Genomic DNA, 26,189 nt, shown 5'->3' with positions numbered 1-26,189 from the left:
GTCTATAGTCTAGTCTATAGTCTAGTCTATAGTCTAGTCTACAGTCTAGTCTATAGTCTAGTCTATAGTCTAGTCTATGGTCTAGTCTATAGTCTAGTCTATAGTCTACTCTATAGTATAGTCTATAGTCTAGTCTAGTCTAAAGGCGTGTATACCTTATTTCCAACTGGTTTTTGTTCTACTTTTTGTATATAACTCATTCAACTTGCCTAGATTGCATTGAATATTTATTATTCACCTATGCATGCATATGCGCATATATTTAAATAAACATAAATACATAATTGTTTTAAAATTTATTTGTTTTTTTAATTGGCATAACCTTAAAATACATACATATGTATGTAAATGTGTATAAACTTTCTATCTACGTTCATAAATAAGACAACCAAATATAACAATTTTTGTCCAATTTTAAAAACTGTTTGCATTATTCATATTGACGCATTTATTTATTTGCAATTTTTTTCTTAGTTTTTTTTTTACCAAAATTGTATTATAAATTCATATGCCAAAGTTCAGTTACCAACGATTGTTTGTTGTTGTAATTTTATATATATTTTAATCAAGGTGTCAATCTATCATTTACGTTTGATTTAACTTTTATATAGAAAATAATAACATTTGAGGCTAAGCTAAACAAAGTAGAAAGTAATCGGAATTGAGAAAATAAAGAAAAGAAACAAGATTTCACTGCATTATAGGAGAATGATAAAATAAAACTAAATAAAACTTTTAAATAATAATATTTTAACAAATATACATTTTAGCCAAACAAATATAAACGTACTATATAATATTTTAAATATTTACACATATTTACATTTATTGATATATAGTTATAATAATAAATTTAAATCAAATAATATAAACTTAGTTTTAAAATAAAAATGAATAAACTTGTTTTTTTTGTTGTTGTGTTTTTTTTTTTGTTATTAAATATAAAATAAAATTCAAATCACATTTTCAATATTATTTTTCTAAATATTTCTTTTTTTCACATTCATTTTATTGGATGTTTTAAGCAATTGTACCTCATATACAGTTTAATACACTAGATATCTCACTCTTTCATACGCACACATATTTTGATATGTAGATGTATGTATGTTCATGTTATTTCTCCCAAAAAAAGAAAATATCTACTATTTTTTTGTTAAATGTTAAAAAAAACTTAAGTTCAAGTACAGTCAAGAAAAAAGTGATTGAATTTTGTATGCACGACGTGTTTTGGCCTTTATAATTCTACATAATATTAAAACCATATCACTCGTACCATTGTGCACTACTGCTGATGTTACTTCTACTGCCACACGATTCATACCTTCTTAATAGCATACATCATTTCGTTTTTCTTTTCAGTACTTTTTTTTAGTTCCTCTTTGTATCCCATTTTACTTCAATTTTGGGTTTATTTTTTATATTTCTTATGGATTTTTTTTGCTTTATGTTAGATAAATGCATATACATATGTATGTTCATAAGTGTGTTGTATAAGCTAAAACCTAGTAAACATTTAAATATTTGCAGGATAAAAAATACAAAATGAGAATAGAAATGATTGTAAATTCTTCTCTTCTATGGAATTTAAAAAAAAAGAAAAAAACGAATTGTGTTGAAGAATAAAATAACTGATGTTGTTGTTATTAGCAGGAGCGGATTTTATATATCTTTTTTAGGGGCAATATAATCATTTGCTATAATAAGAAAAAATCTTAATTTACCTCGCTAGTATATAAGTTTAAGAGTTTTGGGTTCGATTCTTATCAGTGACTCTGATTTAATCAATTAGTTCTTATTAATATATCACAAAAAGAATTATTATATATTACATTTATCTGTGAATCGTAATTTTGTTCTTCAAAAAAAGAAACAGCAGCATTTTTAAGTGTAATACATAGTGTGACAGGACTGAAAAAGGCAAAGTAAATTATTGTTAATTTTAATAAACGTTTTTGCTTAAGTTTTATAATTTATTAAAAATTATATGGATTTAAACGTACAAAACCCTCGTAATATTATTCTTAGGCTTATTCTATGCGTCTGTAAAAAAGTAGAAATTAATGTATTTGTATGCTGAAGGTTACAAGTACAAAAAACGTAGAATGCCTTGTCGCATAGAATGCTTAAAGTATTACTTTGACGCGAGTATTGTTGACCTTCGTCTTTAGTGGTGAATGTAGGCGAGTTTTTTTTCAAATTGGTTCACGAATCCCCTTAACTCAAATCAAAATTTTATTTAATTAACTTTAAATTACAATAACAATATAATTATATTTTTTACATTTTATTATTGCATTAGTCATTGCAATAGCATTATTTCATTGCAATAGCATTATTTTTATTTCAAATTAAGTACATAACTATTTTAACATTATGTTTGTTTATACATAGTTGACATTTATTTATATCGTATCTGTCAAAGATGAAACTTTTTTTATTGTACTATTTATAACACAGGCATATATGACACTATGACATTTTGTGAGTTAAAAGCCTAAAAATTCTACAACACATGCAGAAGCTGCTACAACAATTTGTATTAACTCCCTCTGCCACCTACATACTGATATTAGAATTTACTCTGACAAGATAAAAAAACGTTTTTTTTTGTCAAGATTAAAGATGATTATTGATTTACACTAAAGTACTATTATTATTAAATTTTAAACTTTTTTAAGGAATACTTAAAGAAAAGTAATTCTAACAAAAATCTTGACATTTAAATGTCAAATTTTTCCAGCTAAATTTATAATAAGTGTTTAATGTTCATGCATAATACGGAATAATCTTGATTGCTTGATTGTTTGTTTACTTAATGTTCAAATGTTTACTGGGCATAAACGTTTCAAACATAAACACCCACCTATCCACACTTAAACCCAAATCAACATATTAAATATTGACCAAAAATTTTAACTTTTTGTATTTTCTCTTCGTTCACTTTTAACTTAAAATACAGTTGGCCAGGTTTTTGATATAATACAAACACATGCAAACAAACTTTAACTTTAAAATACACATACATGTACAGAATTAAATATGAATAACCAAGAATTTTTACATATTCAACTAAAAAAAACGTACAGGATAAAGAATATAATAGAAAGAAAAAAAAAAAAACTAACAGAAAATTTATAAGATACGAAAACATAAAATTTTATCTGATTAGATACATATCTTGAGGTCAACATTTCTTTAAAAAAAAACACGTGCGTACTACTATACAAAACTAAAGAAAAAACTTTTTTTGTTTCGTTTTTGGTATGTGTATAATGACTTTATGAAAAGAAAATTTTGAAGGAGAACAAGTCTTAAGAATCCTGCACACAATCACCTACAACAACTATTTATCAACTGCAGCTTAGTATTATTAAATCCTTTACACTTACGAGTTAGAAAATCTTTTAATGCTTGGAAAATAAACATGACTGTGGCCTTTTATCTGAGGGTTTTTTTTTAATGTTTTGAAATTTATCTTTCTCCGAACACCTTCTTCTACAACAAACCTTAATACAAAATTTTACCCAGAAATTTCTTTGAAATTTTTAGTCAATATTAAACAGATGTGTAGATATAATTTTTGCTAATGTTGCTGCTACACTGAATCTGTTTGTTTTCTTTTCTAAAACTAAAGTGTGATTAAGTGTTTAAAAGAAACCAGCAGCTGAAGAGGGTGTTATTAAGATTATTTGTGCTGATAGTTGTTGTTAGAACTTGATGAAGGTCTGATAAATCTTGTGAAATAAATAATGTGTGTTTGTAGGGTGTATGAGATAACACTACTCGATTACATACTTTTCTGTTTTATGTATTAGAGATATATGTACATACATATTTATCGGTTTAGTTTTTTTTTTACTTAAAGCAAAAATAAGAAAAAAAATTAAAAATTTATATAAAAACATACTTTTATGCATGAATGTATGTTTGGGACAGCAAAAATCTTAATTAAAAGAAGAAAACAAAACAAGAACAAAAATAACAAAAAATTGTTAAATATTTTCTCATTTTTTATTAATACATACAGTTATATGAAAAAGTGTTCGTACTGCTAGTTTTAGTTTTTTTATCAATTATCGAAAATAACTTGTCGTAGTATATTTTAGAATATTTCATTATTTGCCTTTTGCAGAATATTTTTTACTTTTAGCCCCATATGAGTATTACTCTTTTCGTATGTTGTTCTCTTAAAACAGTTGTCCTGGTAATCATTTATCTCTTTTTGCTTAGTTTTTTGAGAATCATGTTTATGATATAAAATAGATGATAAGTGACTGAGGTTCGGAAGAGAAATCATATGTTGATCAGTGATTAGATAATATATAAAACATTAACATAAACCTTTAACAAATAGTTTTTATGTAAGCGTTTGGATAACATAATCTCAAAAATGTAAATAAGGAAGAGAGAAACTTTTGCGAGATAAATTGAAAATTTGATGAGAAATACAAAGAAGAGAAAATAAAAAAGAATGGAATGATAAATAATTAAAAAAAAAAATAAAAAGAAAACAGAGTAAAATATAAAACCTCAAGATTTATTTGTTGCTCAGTGATTGAACAGGAGGAGAAATCTAAGAAAATAGGCAGATAATCCTAAGCAACCACTTTTTACAATAGTCACTATTAGAGATATTTATAAATTAGGGATTAATAAAACTCTCTTATCCGAATGTAAAAGGCAGAGAGTTAAATATTAGTATGTGACTGAGTTTGAACAATAATACGCACATTCGAGAGCTCATTGCTTTTCCCTGTTTAAGACAAAATGGTTATTTTCATAAAGGCAGTAAATTTATATGTATTCCTGCAACAGTATTGCAATATTTGGTTGCTATGGCATGATTAAAAATTGCCATGATAGAGATTCAGTTTAATACTTTGTACTTTGTATTGGTATGCATATATTGATTAAGAATAAAATAAAGCTTTTATCGTAATTATCTTAACAATTTCAACAATCACTGTAAATTGTGTGGTGAATGATATTGTATTCTTCTTGTCATTTACTTTTACAATTTCATATGGCAACAGCAACACAAAACAAAAACACAAACGTAATGAGAAAAAATAGTATTTATAACATCCATCCAACTGCTACATATCACGTTCTGAAAATAACGTGTGATATGTGGCTACAAAAGTATTTTTCTTTCCCTAGAAAAATCTTAATACATTTTTTTTCATTTGGTATTGCAGTTGCTAGCTGTTTTTAGCACACAGACAGACATGTTGCTTAAACTATTTTTATTTTACAGTATAAATTTTTGAAATGTAATCTTTATCTTTTTTTCTCTGCAGCAGTTCCTAAGCGGTGTTGAGAAAGAAAACTTTATATAATATATATTTTTTATTGATTAAAAACAATTTAAAAATATTTTGCTGGGATATGTTTTTTGTTAGAAAACTTCTAGATAAAGCCACCTTTAAACGTAACTGCCTCAGATGTCTGTATGTGGGCGAGATTTTTTTCTTTGTGGGTCGCTAAAATCAAAAGCTTGAGAATCTGTTGCAAACAATTGAAATGTTTACAGTTACTTCACTGCGTATTCTTTTGCCATAGATAAAATGTTTTTACCCCTGTATAAGTACTTGCATGTTGTGGGTGCCTGATAAAAAAAGTTTTTTTATTTTTTGTTTTTATTTTATTTTCTGGGTTTCCTTTTGATATTTAGTTTTTTTTCTATGATTTTTTTTTTGAGTTCTTAAATTTTTAAACAACATTCAATTTGTTATCCCTGTTGTTTTGTGGGGTGTTTGAAGGTTTGAGTTGTGTGTTGCATGGAAAAACCGTGGACTTGATTTGTTTAATTTATTTTTCATGAGAAAGTTAAACAAAACATTTTGATTTCTAAAGGTTTTTTTTTGCGAGAGAAAAAGAAAAATAAAGGTTTTTTTCATATTCTGTAATTATTTTTTCTGACATACATATAATGTTTGGAAATTGCACTGCGGGTGGTATGAGTAACATTTTTCAAAATAATAATTGCTGTTTTCTTTTTGCTTTGGGTTATAACATTTTTCTGCTTAATCGATTTTTTTAATTTTCAGTAACACAAAACTTCAGACGATGATAAACATTTTTCATGTATTTCTTTAATTTGGTTTGTTTTTAGAAATAAAACAGGTGTTTTGGCAAAATGTATTTTTTAATTAATAAGGGTGAAATTTGGCTTTAAACATTGAAATTTTTAGTTTATGCCATTATTATTATAGCAAATATCAAGTAATTAACAGTAAACAAAATTAATATTTTAGCAGCAATTAGAAAACGCCGCAAAGGTGTTCGTCTTAAGTTTCTTATTGCTTCACAATGTATACGAGTCAATAATTAAACCACCTATTTCTTAAGTGTTATTATCAAGCCTAAAAAGGTCTTTGCAATATTAAATAGAAAATAATATTTATTTCAATTAACAAAAGCAATTAAATACTTAGTATTTAACACCCTAAACTACACAAAAAAATCTACCCAAATCTATCCCAATTCCAAAAGTCTGTTTCTAATTACTCGTATAAAGCTGTTGCTGCTACAACCCATATCATTTATTATTTAAAACTCACATTTCAATTAGGTTTGTAGTCAAATAGTGGTGTCAGTGAATAAAATTAACTACAACATAAACAACAACTTACTCTCTACCATTTCCACACTCTCTTTTCCGTTTGATGCTGTTGTATAAAACTAAAATTTCCTCAAGATTGTTTGTTTTTTCCAAAACACATAGAGGAAGGGAGTACATATTTATTACCTTATGGTTCCACCTCTATTACACCCTTTCACTTTTTGGCCAACAGGTAATCGACAGTCTGAGTAAATAAAGTTTTGGTAGGGATTTGATGCCATTGAAATACATTTTGGTCGCAGTTATAGAGACACCACACATATTGTAATGGTAACAGTTTGTTTTTGTTGTTGTTTTAGTACTCAAGTGACATGCGACGTTTTATTGACATGTAAAGAGTAAATACAGGGAAAATGAGACATTGAACATTGTAGAAAAACCAAATAAAAAACGCAAAAAACCTGAACATAAAACAAAAATATACACAATCTAGGTTGTGGGTACATTTATCCATGTAGCAGTGATGTGCTATAATGTTTCCAATTACACATTTTAAAATTCATGTTGAAATTTATTGCTTAATGATAAAAAAAAATTATAGACTTCACTATATACTAGACTATAGAGTGGACCATAGACTAGACTACAGACTAAGCTATAGACTATAGAATGTAGACTATACTATATACTAGACTATTGGCAAGATTATGGACTAGAAAATAGACAAGACTAGGCTACAGACTAGACCACTGACCAGATTACAGTTTATATACTAAGCTATAGACCAGACTAAACTATATACTAGATTGTAGACTAGTTCTATTGACTAGCCAATAGACTAGACTCATCTAAACTATAGATTAGAGTATAAACCAGACTCAATTAGACTTTAAAGTGAACAAACTTTGAAGTGAACAATAGAGCTTTTGTTCATTTGAATGTGATTAGAAAAACTGTTTCCCAGCTCTGAACTAATATATAAAAATATGTGTGTTTCTATATGTGTATATGAAAGAGAGAGAGAGAAGGAATGAATGGCTAATGTGATTATTACATTGGTCACATTTAGTAATTGTACTCATTGAAATTATAAATGCCAGGAAAATGATTGTATTCATACGATTTATTTGAATGACATACGCGCTCAAAGCATTGCTACTATTTAACCACAAACACTAATAAAATCACACATGCAAACATAAATACTTTGGCATTTGTGTTGTGTGTTGATGTATTTACCAGGATTGTGGGTTTTACCGCAACTCTCTCAAACACACACACACACTCACACACAAAAATCTACAGTAAAGTTGTATTTAATAATATTTTACAATACATTTACATATTGTTGGCCTGTATTTGTTCTTTACTTTTTTGTTGCTATTCTTGTGGAAATTCCTTTTACTTCCTTTTTCTCTTTATGTTTGGCTATTACACTTTATATTTATTATTATTTTATAACAATTTGTTATTATTGTTTATTTTCAGCTTCCGGTTTGCAAAAGGAAATTGCTATAAGGGAATTTTGCTCCTTTTTTGTATACAAATAAAATAAATTGGCTACAAAATTTTCAACAAGAAACACACACACACATATAAATTCTAATTTATTTTTCACATTAAACCCTAAGCCTCAATACGAAATCGCCTTAATCATACAGCGAGCTAACATCATTTTGCCTGCCTCATCATGATAAATTGCAGAAGAGAGTTAATAATTTAAACAATAAATTGTTTTATAAGACATCAATCATACATACAAACGTGTGCGCCCCTTTAACGCCAAAATTAACCTCAGCTAAATTTTTGTTAGCATTTTGAAACGGTGATTATGAATAAAAAACCACCCTTGCCAATAACGGCGTTTATTGGCGGTCCACAAACAAATGCTGGCTCTCTAGCAGCAAATAATGCCAACAGTGCGACAAACTCTTCGATGTGTTTCTCGACGCCGGCGAAAAGTGAAAAACAGCGTGATCATCACAATCAGGCAAATACGGGCAATACAGGTCTGTGTGGCTGCCACAAGGCACCAAAATCACATTGCATATCGGCCACAGGTATGTTGAGAAATTAACACGCTTAGTGACTATTAGAAATTACATAACTAAACTTTTACTTTTATAAAATGCGGTTTTAATGTTCAGCATTTTTTAGCATAAAAATAAAACTAACCTTTTTATTTTTTTGTTTTTTTTTCTTTTTTATGGTTTATATTTCGTTTGGTCCTTTTGTGCTAAAGGAGTTTTAATATTAGTTCTTCTATACACCGCCATGGGTTCTATAATATTTGTTACGCTTGAAGGAGAACTTGATGATAATAGTTCTTTAGAGACGGCTGTAGCTGCTTCGAAACCATATCCCCGTAACGAGTTAGCCAATGCGGAAATAAGATCGAGGTAAGTAGTTTGTTTGTAACAAAAATAAAAAAACAAATATTTAAATTTCTAAAAATTACTTGCTTTTCTTCAAGTGTTATTAGTTATAAGACCCTATGTTAATTAACTAAGGTTAATTATTAAAAGTTACAAGAAAATCGCTATTGAGTAAAGAATTATAAAAAAAGAACAACTCAAAAGAAATTCATTTAAAAACTTTAAGTCAAAAGTTAAATATAACTTGTTAACATAAATGATTTTGTATAACTTTGTTTGTTTTACTTATTAAACGCTTAATTTTCTCATTTGTTTAAATTTAATACAAAACTTTATAATCAGTTAAATATTTGTTTATTATTGTCATTTATAAATATGTAGGTTTTATTTAATAAATATGTTGTTGTTAACAATAATAATAACTGTTGGTAAATTAAAAAAAAAAACAACAACAAAAAATATGTCATTAAAAAGATTATTGGGTTCATTAAACAATCATAATTAATAATTAAATAAATATGTTGATTAACTATTATAGAATTTATGGCAATTTTGTGGCATGTTTAAACTAAAACAGTTTTTTTCTTCTCTCTGTTTGCAATTATATTTCATATATATATATTTTTTATGGAATTTCAATTATTTTAAAAATGTTTATCTTAAATTGATCTAATTGAATTTAGTAAAAATACACGTAAAGGAAAATAATTATTAAATTTAGATATAGAAGAGGTAACTAATTAATAACTAGTTAGATAGCTAGTTCTTGGGATTGTAGGTTCCAGTTCAAGAATGTAAATATCTAGAGGAGAAAGTAAAACTTGTTTAAAAGAGTGTTCACAAACAAATTCAAAAAAAATATATAATGTCCTTCGAATTATTCCAATCTATACCATAAATAAGTCAATAATCTAGGCGATTCATAGATAACAGAGCCTTCAATTGGTTAGATAGAACAAATTGGTCAATATACTAGACAATAGATTAGTACATAAACTCAACCATAAATTCATAATTTCTTCGAATATTTTTCAAAACTTCCATTGAGTAAATTCTACTTCCTTTTTCCTTTCTTTGGAAGTTATTTATTAAAAGAAAATAATTTAAATATATTTTTTATTCTGTTTGTATTTATTTGTTTAGAAAATAAACAACTACTATTGCATTTTTTCTAAACATATTTAAATAAATAAATACGTATGTATAATTTACAGTATTTAAACAAAAAGGCAATAATTAAAAAATAAATTTAATTAATTTCTATTAAAATAAATAAGAAAAAGCTTGCTAAATTGATATTTGATGAAAAAATACTTATTATCTTAAATGTATACACATTTTTTCCAAAGACACGTATGCAAATTTTTCAATTAGTAATAATTAAACTATAATTATTTAAATTAAATGTGTGTTTGTGAAGTCCCTAATATTCGCAAAAAATATTAACATTAACACGTAGACAAAGTTTTTTTTTTTGTTTATTTTTTTATTTGCTCTATAAAAAATTTCATTTTTGTAATAAATACTTTAATGAATTTGATGTAAAAACTTTAATGTTGTCTGTAAAAGATACATATAAATAAATTAAAGGTGTCAAAAGTAGTAAAGGAGAGAGAGAGAGAGAGAGTGAAAGAGATAATGTAAATATTTAGCTTGACAAATAGTAGTATCTGTATAGTTTTTACTAAAATAAAGTTGTAATTTAGTTGGTAAATTAAAACTGGCACAAACTAGAAAAAAAAAAACAAGTTAAACAAAAATAAGATTAAAAAAGTAATAAAACATTTTAGGAAACAAATACCCGAGAATACATTTAAATTGTTCAAATAAATACATACATCTATAGTGAAGTTTAAAAATGTAGCAGTAGGACTTTCAAAATCGTTTCAATAATCATTTAGTAATTTTTACAATAGAATAAGTGAGAATCGAAGCCAAAACTTTCGGTCTAAAAGAATATAAACTTAAGATTATAGTTTGTTCTATAGTCATGGCTATAGACTGTTCTATAGTCAAGACTATAGATTGTTTTATAGTCATGACTATAGACTTTTCTATAGTCAAGACTATAGACTTTTCTATAGTCAAGACTATAGACTTTTCTATAGTCAAGACTGTTCAAGACTATAGATTGTTCTATAGTCAAGACTATGGACTGTTCTATAGTCAAGACTATAGACTGTTCTATAGTCAAGACTATAGACTGTTCTATAGTCAAGACTATAGACTGTTCTGTAGTCAAGACTATAGACTGTTCTGTAGTCAATACTGTTGTATGGTCAAGACTATGGATTGTTTTGTAGTCAAGACTAAAGATTATATATAGATATATGATATAGAAAACTATACTCAAGTCTATGGATTGTTTTATAGTCAAAAATATAGATTAAACTAATCTACTGGAGGCACCCAATTTGTGTTATTACCCAGCAAAAAAATCTTCCAAAGAAGCGAAAAAATAGTAGAATTTACTCCATGGATTGTGCTAAAATACTTCTTTTTTACCCTTTTTACATACTATAAAATAATATACAAAATGTGATTGTGTGAGAGAGTAGAAAGAGATTAATTTACAGCTGTAAAAACCTTGCAGTTTCATACGAGATTTAAAATTAATTTTATCTATTTCTTGATCAAATACATTTTCACTGGAATAGTTAATTTATACCTTATTGACCCTAAGTAATCTAGTAGATATTCAATCGTATTTTGAGTGTCTATAGAAAATAGAAGAAGAAAACAGCTCTTGCAGCTTACATTGTCCATTTGTAATCGGAGTAAATTGTAGGATTTTAAACCCAAAAAATTGCAGGGTACATACATTTGTAAAAACTTTGTAGCTGTATTTAATTTAATAAATAAAACCCCTAATAACTTCAGCATAGAGTTCCTATTTAGACATAATAAAAAGAAATACTGCTACTACCACTGCTGATGATAATAATGATGACGATGTAAAAACATTTCAAGTACTATATAGTACAAAACTTAGAACTGGACTTTTGTAAAGACAAATAAGCAAAACAAATGAATATTACATGAAAATGTGTCTGCAGAATATAATACTCGTACATCATTGTTAGTTGTCATAATGTTGGTTGGGTCGTTGGATTTTCTTTTTTTTTGTTGCTGTTGTTGTTTTTATTATTATTTTGCATTTCGTTTATACACAAAACAAACAGACAAACTCTGTTAGTAGAAATAAGTGATGTGCATGATTAAAATGTCTCCAACATGGCATAAGAACAACATAAAACTAAAAATAAACTAAAAAATAAAAGAAATGACAATGCCTGAGTTCACACACTTAGTATATCGTACTCATTTCTATTCTTATATTTATTTATTTATATATTTGTATTTTTTGAATCTATAACCAACCATCCATCCAAACCACTTTGTTATACACTCCCTTGTATAAACTAAATATATCTTGTCTTTATTCATAAAACACAATTATATGTACATCCAAGTCGTTTTTCTGTTTTTTTATTCCAACTCTCAGCTCTTGTGTTATTGTTCATCATAATATGAAATAAATTCATACATAAAATTGTTGTGTACTGGCTGGTTGTTAAAATGACATCGTTTTTCCTTATTAGTGGCGCTATAGAAATGTTGAAAGTAATTTAAGTTAATCATTTTTCGCGGCGAGTGTTGTTTTAATTGCTAATTTAAGGAATTTTTTCCTTTAGATTCGTAACTACTTTTTTCGTAATATATATGAAATTTTCATTTATAATATGAAATAATATTTAATCAAAATCCTTTTACAATTTGACATTTTATGAAATTCAAAAAATATTTTTTATTTAAATATATTTTCCATTATTTATCTATTTTTGTTATCATGAAACTAAAGTCTCAATTAATTGACTTACTAAGAGTATTATTTGCTATTCTTTAGTAAATTTCCTTCACAAAACAACAAGTTTCATTCCTCTTGTCCAATTTTCATAATTACATTTCCAAGTATTTTAATATCTCAGTACAACATTATATTCTTCTCTTCAAAAAAACAACAATTATTTAAATAAAGATTTTCTTTAACTGAAAAACAAATTACCATTAACTAGCCTAAACCAGTCGACCACTGTAACTTCCGTTCTTCAATTTCCTTTTATTTTTGATTTAATTTCATGAATATGTACAGGGAGTTTTCTGTTTTCATTATTATTTCCTTTTCTCTGTTCAGTTGTTGATGTTGTTGTTACTCAAGTTTAAAGAAACTTATTTGACCTTCCGCAATAAGTACAAAAATGTGCAGTTGAAACAGCAGTGGTTGTTCTCTGGTAATTTTTGTATATTGTGGATTATCCTGTGTGCAATATAGTCAAACGTACACATACATATGTATATAAATAAATAATACTAGCATATCCCAGCAGTTCGACAAAGAGTCAATGCATTCGAAAAAGACTGTGACTTCTACTAACGTCTAACCATTTGTTCTCGCCAAGGATGTATTATTTGTAAACACTGCTTAAGTTCATAATAAGGGGGACACCCCTTTGTAATCTAAAGAATGGACTTTTAAAAACAAACTGTCTCTTTGTAATCTATGGGGGACGATGGACTTCCTTGTAGAACAATCACATGTTAAAATAACAAGTCACCTTGCCTACCTATGTGATAGGTTTAATAGGTAGTTCGGGATTGTAGGACCGAACTGCAGGGATACTCTTACACAAACACACATACAGAGATAGAGGGTACACATTCATGCATAAGTAAGTACAAAGTGTATTTTTCTATTTAATATTTTGTTGGTATATTTGTAAATCTTGTACTTGTACTTTTTGCAATTACTAAAGAAATTCAAAAAAAACTATGGTTAAATCTAAAAAAAAAACAAAATAAACAACTACAGAAATAAAAATCTAATAAAAAGGGCAGTAGTTTAATCCCAGTAATTTAAAAAGAGTTCAAGGAATCCAAAGATCTAACTATTTAGTTGGTTTTCATTTAAATTTGTGTATATAATTTGTTAAATTTTTGATGCTTCGTTCCCAAGTAATCTAAAAATTACATTTTATCTAACATTTTTTTGAATTATAAATTAAAAATTGAAATGTGTGATCTTAGGACTCCACTTACTACAGGTATAAAATAAAACTATGTATTTACAAGTGCATGTATTTGGCAAATATATTCTGTAATTTAGTACTACTTAATAATATGTTGTTGTTGTTTTTCTTTTTTGCTTTCTGTAATAAAGAAATATTTTTAACACTACAAAAAGAATAACAACTAACTTGTAATATTTTAATAGTCAAAAGTAAATTGTACAGGAATTTAATTGAAGTAAAAACACAAACAGACCAACAACAAACTAGCAAAAAAAAAATACTTAAAAGATCTAGTTACAATTCAAATGGTTACTTAGTTTTGTGATAGAATCTGTGGTTAGCCAAGGGGAGATAAAATGCCTTTTTTTACATAGTAGTGTTTAATCTAAAGTTAATTGTGGTGCTGCTGAGATGTTGTCCTCTTTAGTGTTGGGTGCCAAAATTAGTTTTATATACATTTATATTTTTCTCTTTTTTTTGTTTGGAATGCGAAATGAATTTAAATAAATAATAGTAAAATATTACTATTTTTAAATGTGGAATATTAGGGGGAATTTAAAATAGAATATTTAAGAAAATAGTTAGTTCGCATTTAACCTTTTAAAGTATACATTGATAGAGAGAGAGAGGCCTCATTTATTTCACTCTTCTGACAACTGTTTTAAAGCAGTAGTAGTAAGGAGTAAGTTCCAAATCAGACCTCTAAGTGAGATCTGTTTATTCAGGCGTGTAAATAAGAACAATGTAGTTAAAAGAGAGCTCTTTGTGTATCACTGTTTTAGAGCAAATAATCAAAAATGTTCGTGCTTTGTAGTTATGTTTGGTTATTATGTATTTTCTTATCCCAAAAGTTTTTCCTTTATACATTTTCTCACCTGCCCTAAGTATCTGCAAAAGAACTTCTTTAGGGATTTTTCTAAAATTAATATAAAATTTCTGTTAATACAATTCTTAATATTGGTTTCCATTTAATATACCTAAGACACCTATATTTATATATCAACTAAAAACTAAATGTCCCTAATGTATCCATTTTTAATGTGGTAAATGTTTAACAAACATTTTTTTAATGGAATTTTTCACAAAACATATAAATTGTAGGCCAGCTTTATCTATATTTTGAGCATCTCAATTTCTGGTACAACTGAATACACACACATACAAGATTAAATATAGATTTTTATACATTTATACATATAAGAATAAGCGTCCGTCTACACGTCTGTTTTTCTGTCTACCCAAGTTGTATTTATATAATAAAATTTTGCATAGATTTAAATCCACATTTATACATATACATACACGCTATAAAATATATTTATATGTTTATACACTTGTGTTTCTTTACTATACATATACAGAAAATTTATATATTGAATAATGTACCACAAACCCGTACATGTATCCTTTTATACACAAACATAAAGTTTGTATTTATTTTAAATTTATATACACATGCAACTGCCACAGATAGACAGTCATAGCAGGCAGACATATGGAGTTACATACATTTTTGTTCAGTTTTTTTTTATTCCGAATCCTCCAACTCTTTAGTTCAGTTTTATGAATGTTGTTCATACTATATGCACTGTGTTTTTCTTGTTTTTTATTTTATTTTTTAAAACATTCTGTTTTTTTTTCGTGTTTTATATTTTTTATTATAATTTTCTTTTTGTTCCCAAAAAAGTGGTTCATACTTGCATATGTATACATATGTATTAATGTGGCTATGTGGCTGCATTCTGTAAGTTCTTTTTTTTTTCTCCACTACTTTTGTGTTGACAAATGCATTTTTTTGTATATAAAATACATAACAATTGTACTCTTGTATGCTGAAGAAATTTTCTTTATAGATTTGTCCTTTTACTTACTTGCAACGAATTGTTGCTAAATGTTATTTTCATTTAAATTCATTGCAGTATACTTTCAATACAATTTTTTCAATTTTAATGGTTTTCTTTGGTTTTTCCAATATTTTTTTTGATTTGCCACAAAAAAACGTTTCAAGAAACCCTAAAATAATCTAAACATATTGTTTGCATCTTGAGTGGAAAAAGAATGTATTAATATTTTTTTTATTTAAATTACAACTAAAAAGTCAATAGCAATATATTTTTATAGAAGTTGTAGAGTTTCATGTATATTTTTATACAATTTATTTACAAGAGGAGAATTATTCTAAGAGTTTTGCTAAGAATTTATTTATTTTTAAATAAAATTTATGTTTTAAAAATGCATATTTAAAATTAAAAAGAAAATGTTTTTAATATCAATTTTATCTTTATAGTAATTTGTTGTTCATAAACATAAACAACAGACTAGTCAGAATATAAGTCGATAGATTAATCATGACATAAACCTATAGACTTGTCAATAGATCAGTCAAAATAGTAAGCCAAACATTAATCAATAAAACATTCCAAGAATAAGTCAATAGACTAATCTACAAATTAGTCTTTAGACTAGTCAATATTATATAAGTTAATCGAGTAGACAGTTAACTAGTTTGTAGTTAAGCCAATAGCTCTTTCATAAAATATATTGTAGTCTATAAACTACTAAATAGAATTGCCCACATACTTCTAAGTAGATTAGACCATAGTTTAGAAGAATAGTCAGTGGTTCTTAGAATAACCCTTATACTAGACCATAGTCTCTCCTATCCATAGACTAGTCAGTGGTTCTTAGATTATCTCTTAGACTAGACCATAGTCTCTCTTATCCATAGACTAGTCAGTAGTTCTTCGAGTAAAACGTGCAGATTAGACAGCCTTATAGACTTGTCCATAGGGAAGTAAATTGGCTTGTCAGTGGTTCTTAAAGTAGTCCATAGACAAGACTGCCTCATAGACTTGTCCGTAGTATAGTCAATAGACTAGTTATTGGTTCTTAGAGTAGCCCATAGATCAGTCCATGGACTCCTTATATATACCGTATAAACGATACTATAATTAATTGACTATTAAATTACATTGTCAGTTTAAAGTCTAGCCCATAAAATAGAGATATTTATGGATAAGCCAATGAACTAATATTAAGTCAGTTAAAAGTATTAGGATCTTATGGACTGAATTAAATTTGACTATATATCAAGTAGTCACTTGTATGGGAGCTAGGTGAAATCATGGACCGATATTGCTCTTTTTTCTTTCTTAATAGATAATTTTTATGCAAAACTTCAATTTTCTAGCTTTTACTGTGTGGTTTAGACAAAAATTTAACAAGGACCCAAAATAAATGTACATCATGAACAACATATCGATGTGTTATAAAAATTATTTGTTATATAGTTTCTACGCAAATGCAGAAGAGAACTTCAATTAAAGCTATTTGCTAGTTAATTTAAATTTTTTTTTTTCACAAGAAATTAAATTTTTTCTTTAAATTCGCATTATTAAACACAAACAAAAAAAAAACGTTTTTTATTATAATGCTTTTTAGACTGAAAATTTAAAAAGTTATTTTGTTTTTCTCCACAACTTTTACTTTCCACCAAACATTATGGTCTTTAATAGCTGGTGTTTGTTAAAATTTAAACTGTTAGTCTAGAAAGATTAACTACTGTTTAAAATGTTTTCCATCATGCAATTTTTCTTAACTCTATTACTTGCGAATCACGTTTAATCTATTTGTCTGGGTATTTATATAATAATTGAAAACTTAAAACCTTAAGTACTTTATAGACTTATAGTCTATTATATTTAATAGTTTTTGCTTCCACCCACTTCCTTCCTACTACCTTTATTTGTATTTTTTTATTTAAGCGCTGCCTATAAGACTTTATTCATCATGTTTTGTAAAGTTTTTATATTTTTTTCTACAAAATTGTACTTTTTTTTGTTTTCTAATGAAGTAACTTTAAAGAAGATTTATTTCATTTTTGTTCATTTGCTTTTCAACATTGACTTGTGTTGTCTTTTTTTTCTGCAATCTTCTTTAGGTTTTGTTTTGCAAGAATATTTGTATTCCTGATTTCATTATGTGTTTTCTTTTGCATTTTGTTATTTACATTTGTATAGCTGATGCTATTGGATTTGTGTGTGTGTGTATGTGCATATTTGTTTAATAAAACAAGAGAAAGCAACAATAATAATAATAATAATAACAGCAACAAAATGTGCAATAAATTTGCATTACTAAACAATATAAACATTTAAGTTAAATACGAGAGTACATTTAAATTCATATGACAGACACAACTATTTGCATACAAATACATACTGACATATATTTACTGATTTTATATACATACTATATGTATGTACTTTTCATTACACATTCAGAAACAATTGAAAACTTTCCTATACAAATAAATTTTGATATTTTTTTGACATTCTTATTCAATTGTTAATACCCTACAGTTATTATTAAATGATAGTTTGTAACATAAATTGTATATACATATATATGTATAAATACAATTCAGTTCACATACAATAATTTAGTTCTAAAAATAAATACTTCTATAATCTTTTGAGGTCTTTTACACTTTTGAGTTATTTTTAAAAATAGTCTGCTTTTAAGGTTTATTGCTTTAAATATCTTTGGAGTTGCTTTCCAAGTTCATTGCTTTATTTTTCCTAATTACTACCTTTTTAAAGCAAAGTCTATAAAGTTTTAATATTTGTTATTTTTACCCTATTTTTTGTCTACCTCTAATTAATAATTTGACTAAAAGAAATTAGAAAAATACCTAATTTATTTACCTTTTTCTCTCTCCTAGCGCAGATCCCTTGTAGGGTATTCTAAATATAATTATTTATTATGGACAACATATAAATTTGTGTGTTTCAAAAACATTGACTAAATATGTCCATGTTATGTTAACTATTTGCATAATACCATTACTTTTCAACTCCCATTTATCCATACACACATATACACATACACCCACAAATTGCAAATTTTTATTTTATATTTTTATTCAAAAACTTTACCGCAATATTCAAACTGGTTTCATCTGGTTTCCCCCTCTTATGGTTTTATAAATATTCCAATCAAATCTGGTCTATATGACGATGACTTTTAGTTTGAATTTTATTCTTTTTTTTAATATTTTTTTTTGAAAAACGAAGGTGTACAAAGTCAACAATCATGCTGATTAAATATTTATACTAAATAACTTTTAATTTGTTATGTAAATTTTTTTTCTTTGTGCGTTCAAAGATACAATTTAACTAATATTTACAGAAATTATTTACTTAAAATACAAATTTAAAAGTCAATTTTTCAAAATTGTGCAAATTTGATTTGTTAAAGAGCATTTTGCATATTTATTTAAGAATTTATAATATTTTAAAATTACAAAGGAGGGGGTAAACAAAAACACAAAAAAAAATTATTATTTTGCCGTATTGTTGTTGTTATATTTGAATTTACATTTGATTGCACTCAAATTTGAATTTAAATTTATTTATATATTTCTTACATTTAAATTGCAAACAAAAAAAGAAAAACAAACAATGATTGCAATAGCAAAAAAAAAAAAAAAAAAAAACAAACTAAAGCCACAATTTGTGTATCTGTATTATGTATCTGTATCTCTATATATACAAGTATCTATAAATGCATTATTGTTTGCTTTCTATACAATATATACATATTTTTTTCATTTCTGTATTTTTAGAACGGTTGATCGTTTGTGGTCGATTACTGAAGATTTGAATATATTATACAAAGAGAATTGGACACGTTTGGCTGCTCAGGAAGTGCAACATTTTCAGGTTAGTTTTGGTTTTAGTTTTATTAAAAACTTATGCACTTACCAACCACCCACACAAACTAACAGCACTACATACCACTGAAGATATACTTTCAACATGTATGTAGGTTTTTTTTTTAATATAAACATTTTGAGTTATCTAGTACGTGATATTGATGATTTTTATTTCCGTTTTGCGATGCATTTAAAATTGAATTTATATTTTGTTTGTTGTGCTGTTGGATTGGTGCTCATTCTGATTTGCTTTATCTATTTCTATTCTTATTTTTCTTTATTTTTTTTTTGTGTTGTTATTGTTTAGGATACTTTATTACGTTCAGTGCGTCAATCAAAAATTCATCAGCCTGGAGTTCAAATGAATCCGCCCACTCATAAATGGACTTATGCTTCAGCATTTTTATATTCACTGACTTTAATAACAACGATAGGTAAGTTTTCCTCTTTAAATATATATTTTTTTCTCTAGTTTTTCAATCAACTATGAAATTGATTTCCTCGATTGTGATAAACACAATTTAAGCAATAAAAAACTTTCTAAACAATTTTCATTTATAATTTTTATATAATTTTTTTTATAACACAATCTACTGCACATATTACCAAATGTCAAATTATTTAATGATAGCTATCAATAAATCTTTTGTCTACAATTTTTTCTAATCAAGAGAAAAAAGTACACATTTTACTACCTTAGACTTATGTGTATTGTGTAGCTACGTGGTTGGCTTACAAATCTTTAGTCTTTATATTTTGAGCTCCTGTCTCAGATGGTAAACTTTATTTGTGTAAGGTTTTAGTCTGCTATATGAGTTTTGCAGTTGTTATTTTTTTCGGTTATTATTTATTGAATTTTTGAAAATATTTTCGCGTTGTATTTAAAAAACGTGACAGATTAACAAATAATTCTTTGGTATACAATAATTTTTTTTTATGAAATTCAACTACAAATCAACATTAACAAGCTATAAATAAAATCACTTTTTGCCAAGGTAGACTTACTGACTGATTTTTACTTGGCATGTGTCTGTGAAATTTTTTTTTAAATTTTTTATGTGCTGCTGGCTTTGGAAAAATTGTTTAATGTCAATCAGGAAATATGCTTACTAATGTCATAGAGATTTTTGATTATTATTAATAATATAATATTTGAAAGTACTTTAAGGAATTTCAATAGATTTTAGCTTTTTATATAAATAAATACGTTTTAAAAGGTTTAAGTGTGGATTGTATAAGAACAATACGTTTATATATGAGTGTTATTAATCTAATTTCCTTGCATAGTCATTTTAAATAGACTTTCGTCATACTGACAAAACGTTTAATTACTTTGAATCACAATGAATACTCATTTAACTCATTTAAACTGGATTTTTGTCACAGTAGCAACTAGTTTAATTACTAATTTTAACTAAATTTTCGTGATACTGACAAAACGTTTAATACAGTTTTTATACCCAGTACCACTATAGTGGGGAGGGTATTATGCGTTTTTGCTGATGTTTGTAACACCCATTAAAAATATACACCCACCATAAAGTATATCAATCGGCTCAGAACTCACTTTCTGAATTCTATTAGTTATATCCGTCCGTCCGTCTGTCTGTTTGTCTGTCTGTCTATCCGTTTGTGTGTAAAGCTTGTGCGCACACTACAGGTCGCAATTTTCAAGACAATTTGATAAAATGTAAAGCTTGTGCGCATACTACAGGTCGCAATTTTCAAGACAATTTGATGAAATTTGACCGATTTTGAAATCGGTCTATTATTTCGCCAAGTCCCCGTACCATACAACATAGTTAGTTAGTTAGTTAGTTAGTTAGTTAGTTAGTTAGTTAGTTAGTTAGTCTACCAGACTAGAACACTAAACACTAACCTACCGGAGGCCAGAGATAAAAATATTCTTAAATTTTTAAAATTAATTTTAAAATTTTTTTATAAAAACTAATTTTTAAAAAACATTTTCAAATTTTTACGTCATACGATAATAAATATCATGAAATATAGCAGATTGCCAACTACAGTTGAAATATCTGCTAAAAGTCAGTTGTTTATGGTAGTTAACTTATATATCCTAAAGAGATTATTATATTTATTTATTAATAACAAAATCAGCAATCAAAAACTCACAATATTTAAAAATTCTACAAATATTAATTTATCTTAATTTTGTTTTATGAGACTTTCATTAAGACAATTTCATAAATATTTTGTCTAACCAACAGTTTGCATTTTATTAGACATTTTTTACCTCAAATAATAAAGAATATTTTATCAACCAGTATTTATAAACTTAAAAATAAATTATCTAAAAATATTTTTTTAGAATGTTTTTCACAAATTTATGGCTGTATTAAACATGTTTTAAATGAAATTTATTTATATACATATTTAAAGAAAATAAAACTTTTATGACAAGAAAAACTAATCACTCTTCTGACTTAGTTGCAAATAAAAGTCTTAACAAAAGTCTTCATAAAACAAAAATGAATTATTTAAGAAAATAACAAAAGTCTGTTTAAAAACAATAACAAATATGTATATAGCTATTTTACTGAAATTTTTGTAAGCAAAAAGTAAAACATTTTTAAAACTATTATTAATTGGCTTTAATACAGTAGACCGAGCAAATATGACAAATATAAATAATCTTCTCACACTATATTATATTTGTACATGTATGTGTATATTTTTAAACATTTTTCTTTGGCTCATGTATAGACAGACAGACAGAGATAATATAGTTTCCTTTAATTAATCTGTTACAGACATACTCTCTATTCAATAAACCACAACACTACCATCTAAAGATTTATATTCATGATAGTTGTTGTTTTTATTTTATGTTTTTTTTTTTTGCTTTTGTTGTTTTTATTGTTTTTGTATCTCTCTTCAATTACTTGCCAGCCAGTCTGTGTATAAATAAATTTTGTTATGTGCGTGTGTAAGTGTGTAAGCTAATGAATGAATGAATGAATGAATGAATGAATGAATATATAAATAAATGAGTGAATGAATTGTTGGTGAATAACACTGCGTATGAGTGATATTAATTATTTCCTTTTATAAGGAAATACAATGATAATTTATATGACTATAATAATTTATAACAAAGTGATTAATTTATTTAATGTTTTTTCCATTATTTTACTTATTTTCTTCGCTTGAGAGGAGTGTATTACATTAATTGTTAATATTACTTGTAATAAAATGACAAAAGACTTAAGAATTGAAATATAAAAAATCATTAACAGGATCAAAAATTAATGTTTTTTTTTATAAAATTTTTTCTTTAGAGTTAAAAAAAATAAAGTAATTATCTTTTTGTATGCCTGCTTCTTTTGTCTTGATATCAAAAAAAAAAAATCAAACAAATTGTGGCAAAATAAAACTAATTAAATTAAATTGTTTTTGGTTGTTAAGGAATTGACATTTATTTTATGTCTTGGGGAGGAAGATTACAAAAAAACAATAGGATTTCTATGCAATACTAAAAACCTCTTATGGTATAATAAAAATGAAAATGACAAGAGCAAAAAAAAAATAGAACTAATCGTAAAAATCCCACAAAAATTATCTTTAACATGTCACAGACAATTCAAACATTTCCTTTTTTTAGTTATTTTATGCTGTTGATTTTCTTCCATGTTTAAATCTTTACGCAGAGTTGAAGTGTATGGAACATTTATTATTTCATTTAAAGATTAGTAATTTTATTTTATATTATAGCAAATATACATGTAAACGTGCATACATTCTAACATTTATTACACATACATTCATAGACAAATCAAATCTATCTAAGTGTAACGAAATACAAAAATACACTTAAAGTATAAAGACAAAAATTGTATATAGTTAAGACAATAAGCTGTTAGAGGGTTGTTTTACAAATTTCTGAGATAAAATATTAAGATCAATGCTATAAAATTGTGTTGTTTTAAAAAAAATATTTAATGATATATGAAATTGGAAATACCGGATTTTTTCCAGGCTTAGTAATTATTTAATTGCAAGTAATTGCAATGAAACACTAATCGTAAATCTGACGCGAAACCAGCAGTATGAAAAAGTTTTGGTTTTAAAACACTTTCATACCAGCCCACGTTCACTTAGTAGGTATGCTAGCTGTCAGGTTATTTTCCTTCGTTATTTTATTTTTTTGTTCTTGCTTTCCTGATTTATAAAATTATTATGTTTAGCTGTGTTGTTTGTGCGTGTGTAAGGATTTTATATTTCTTGAGTAGAATGTTATATCAATATGGGGATAAATGTTTGTCAAAAAAGGGAGAAAGCGAGCGGGTATGATTTTGTTAAGGTTGTCGGTAGCTGGTTGGAAATGATTATAATGAGACTGTTGCTAATACGATTTCTGGCAGCCATGTTAATATTTGTTTTTCTTATATTTTCGTTTGCTAAATATATTATTTTCATTGAGTTTTCCTTTCCGTACATTTGAGATGACCTGAGATTTTTATTTTTCCATTTCATAGCAAGCTGTCTAGAATTTCCATAAAAAAAGTAAATGTTAAACAGTGTGGATTTCATTTACTCACTCACGAAAAAGAAAACACACACAACAACAACAACAATACAACATGATTTTTTATCATTTTCCACGTCATCTTTTGTACAAATTGCTTTGTAATTGATTGAGTTTAACAGCTCAAACAAATAAACATCATTATCATTCTTAACCTAATTCCAATATCCCTTACCGTACTTTTACATCATGGCTTGACAGGCTGTGACAATTCATTCATCTTTTGACTGTGAAGGAACAGGAAAAATAGAATGAGCGAATTGTTGAGTATTTTCCAGTAGCTCTACGATAGACAAAGCTGTCAAATACATATGGATTTTAAGGCTACAAATCTAAAAATAATTTTCTGGTTACCAACAGACGCACACACCACATCGCCCACATAATAAAAATAATAATAATGCTAATATCAGACACTAAATGGCACAAATGTTTATGGACAAGAAAAAAGAATTTAAAAATAATGTATGTGAAATTAATTATAATTATTTCTTTTGTATAACTGTAATTATCATTTATTACAATTTAAGAGAAATTGAAGGATTTCTTTTTTTTCAAACTCGCATGTTCCTGTAAATGACAATATCAAAGATTTACTTATTATTTTGATTTTTTTGACAATTTTATAAATGACCTTTAAGTGAGTGTAAAACGATTTGTTATTATTATTTGATTTTCCAACTTTGTTAATGTCAGTTATCAAAAAAATATAAATTCTAGCAAAATTCATGCAATAGTAATTGCAATTTTCTTAAAATAGCAAAAAACTTGAAATGGGAATATTCATAGTTATAATTTATTACCACATTATCAAGAGTACTATAACCAGGCACCATATTATACAACACTATGATGCCACCAATACTACAAACATAGTTTTGCTAACCACCAACACCAACCCATATAAGCACTTACACTGCCTGTTATTACTGTTTCTGTCCGTCTATCTTTAATACATGAAATGAAATGATAATTTATTGAATATAGATTAAGTGCTTTTTTTCAGTATGAAAATATTTGTACGTTTAAATGTTGTTGCCTGAACTAGTTGCAAATGTTATAATTGTGTGGCATTCCTTCTTCTTCTTCTTCTTTTTTTTTGCTACATGCAGTTATTTTCAACAGTCGATTAAGCAAAGGTGCTAAAAGAAACATTTAAAAGTTGAAGTGAAATACCAAAAAAAAAAAAAACTCTGTAGTTAAAATTGCAGTTTATTTTTTATGAAAGAAATGTGTCTTAAAAAGACATTAATTTTGAAATGAATTGCTTGTTTTTATAGCTTGTTATTTAGTATGATGCATTTTATACTTGTTGAGAGATTTTAGGATTTAAAATCTTCTATTATAGTCATGAAATGTAGTTGCTTTACTCCAATGGAAACAAATCATTTCTCAGTAATTATGAGGATGTAAAAATTTGGTTTATAAGTCGATAAAGAAATATAAATGATGAACAGTGGCATGGGTATCGAAATTTAGGGACATAAATATGTAATTAATAAACCATTTACAAATTAAAAAAAAAAAAAAAAAACGTGTATTAACTTTAAATGTCTATAACTTTTAAAAGTCCAAATAATTTATTTTATGCTGAATGGATAAGTTAATACAAAATAAGAGTTTTGAATCCACAGCCTGAGGGATAATGAGTTTTAAATATATAACTTTAACTAGAGAAATTAAACACCTTTTCTGTACTGTTTACAAAATTCCCTTTAATTTCAACATTCACTCACTGTGGGTTTACTGTTTTCAGTACGATAAAGAAGTAGTTTCTTTGAGAGATACATATGTATATGTGTTCTTATTAACAGTTCTAAAGTATTTTTACATTACTTTTTTCTAAACAATTTTTCTATTAAAAATAGATTTTTAACAAATTAAAGAAAGAAACATTTACTAACATTAAATAAAC

At 26.4% G+C, this 26,189-nt stretch overlaps 1 protein-coding gene across 1 annotated transcript in view; it reads left to right on the top strand.

Annotated features, from left to right (window-relative positions):
• The window catches only part of LOC111677133, a 64,436-nt gene that overhangs the window by 18,942 nt on the left and 19,305 nt on the right, over positions 1-26,189 (top strand). Inside the window, 4 exon segments of the mRNA XM_046945507.1 lie at positions 8,057-8,628; positions 8,811-8,967; positions 19,639-19,735; positions 20,036-20,162. Of these exon segments, the coding sequence (XP_046801463.1) occupies positions 8,400-8,628; positions 8,811-8,967; positions 19,639-19,735; positions 20,036-20,162 (610 nt within the window). The 5' untranslated portion in view covers positions 8,057-8,399.

Source organism: Lucilia cuprina, chromosome 3 (assembly GCF_022045245.1).
Source record: "Lucilia cuprina isolate Lc7/37 chromosome 3, ASM2204524v1, whole genome shotgun sequence".
NCBI lineage: Eukaryota > Metazoa > Arthropoda > Insecta > Diptera > Calliphoridae > Lucilia > Lucilia cuprina.
This window is presented reverse-complemented; position numbering and strand designations above follow the sequence as displayed.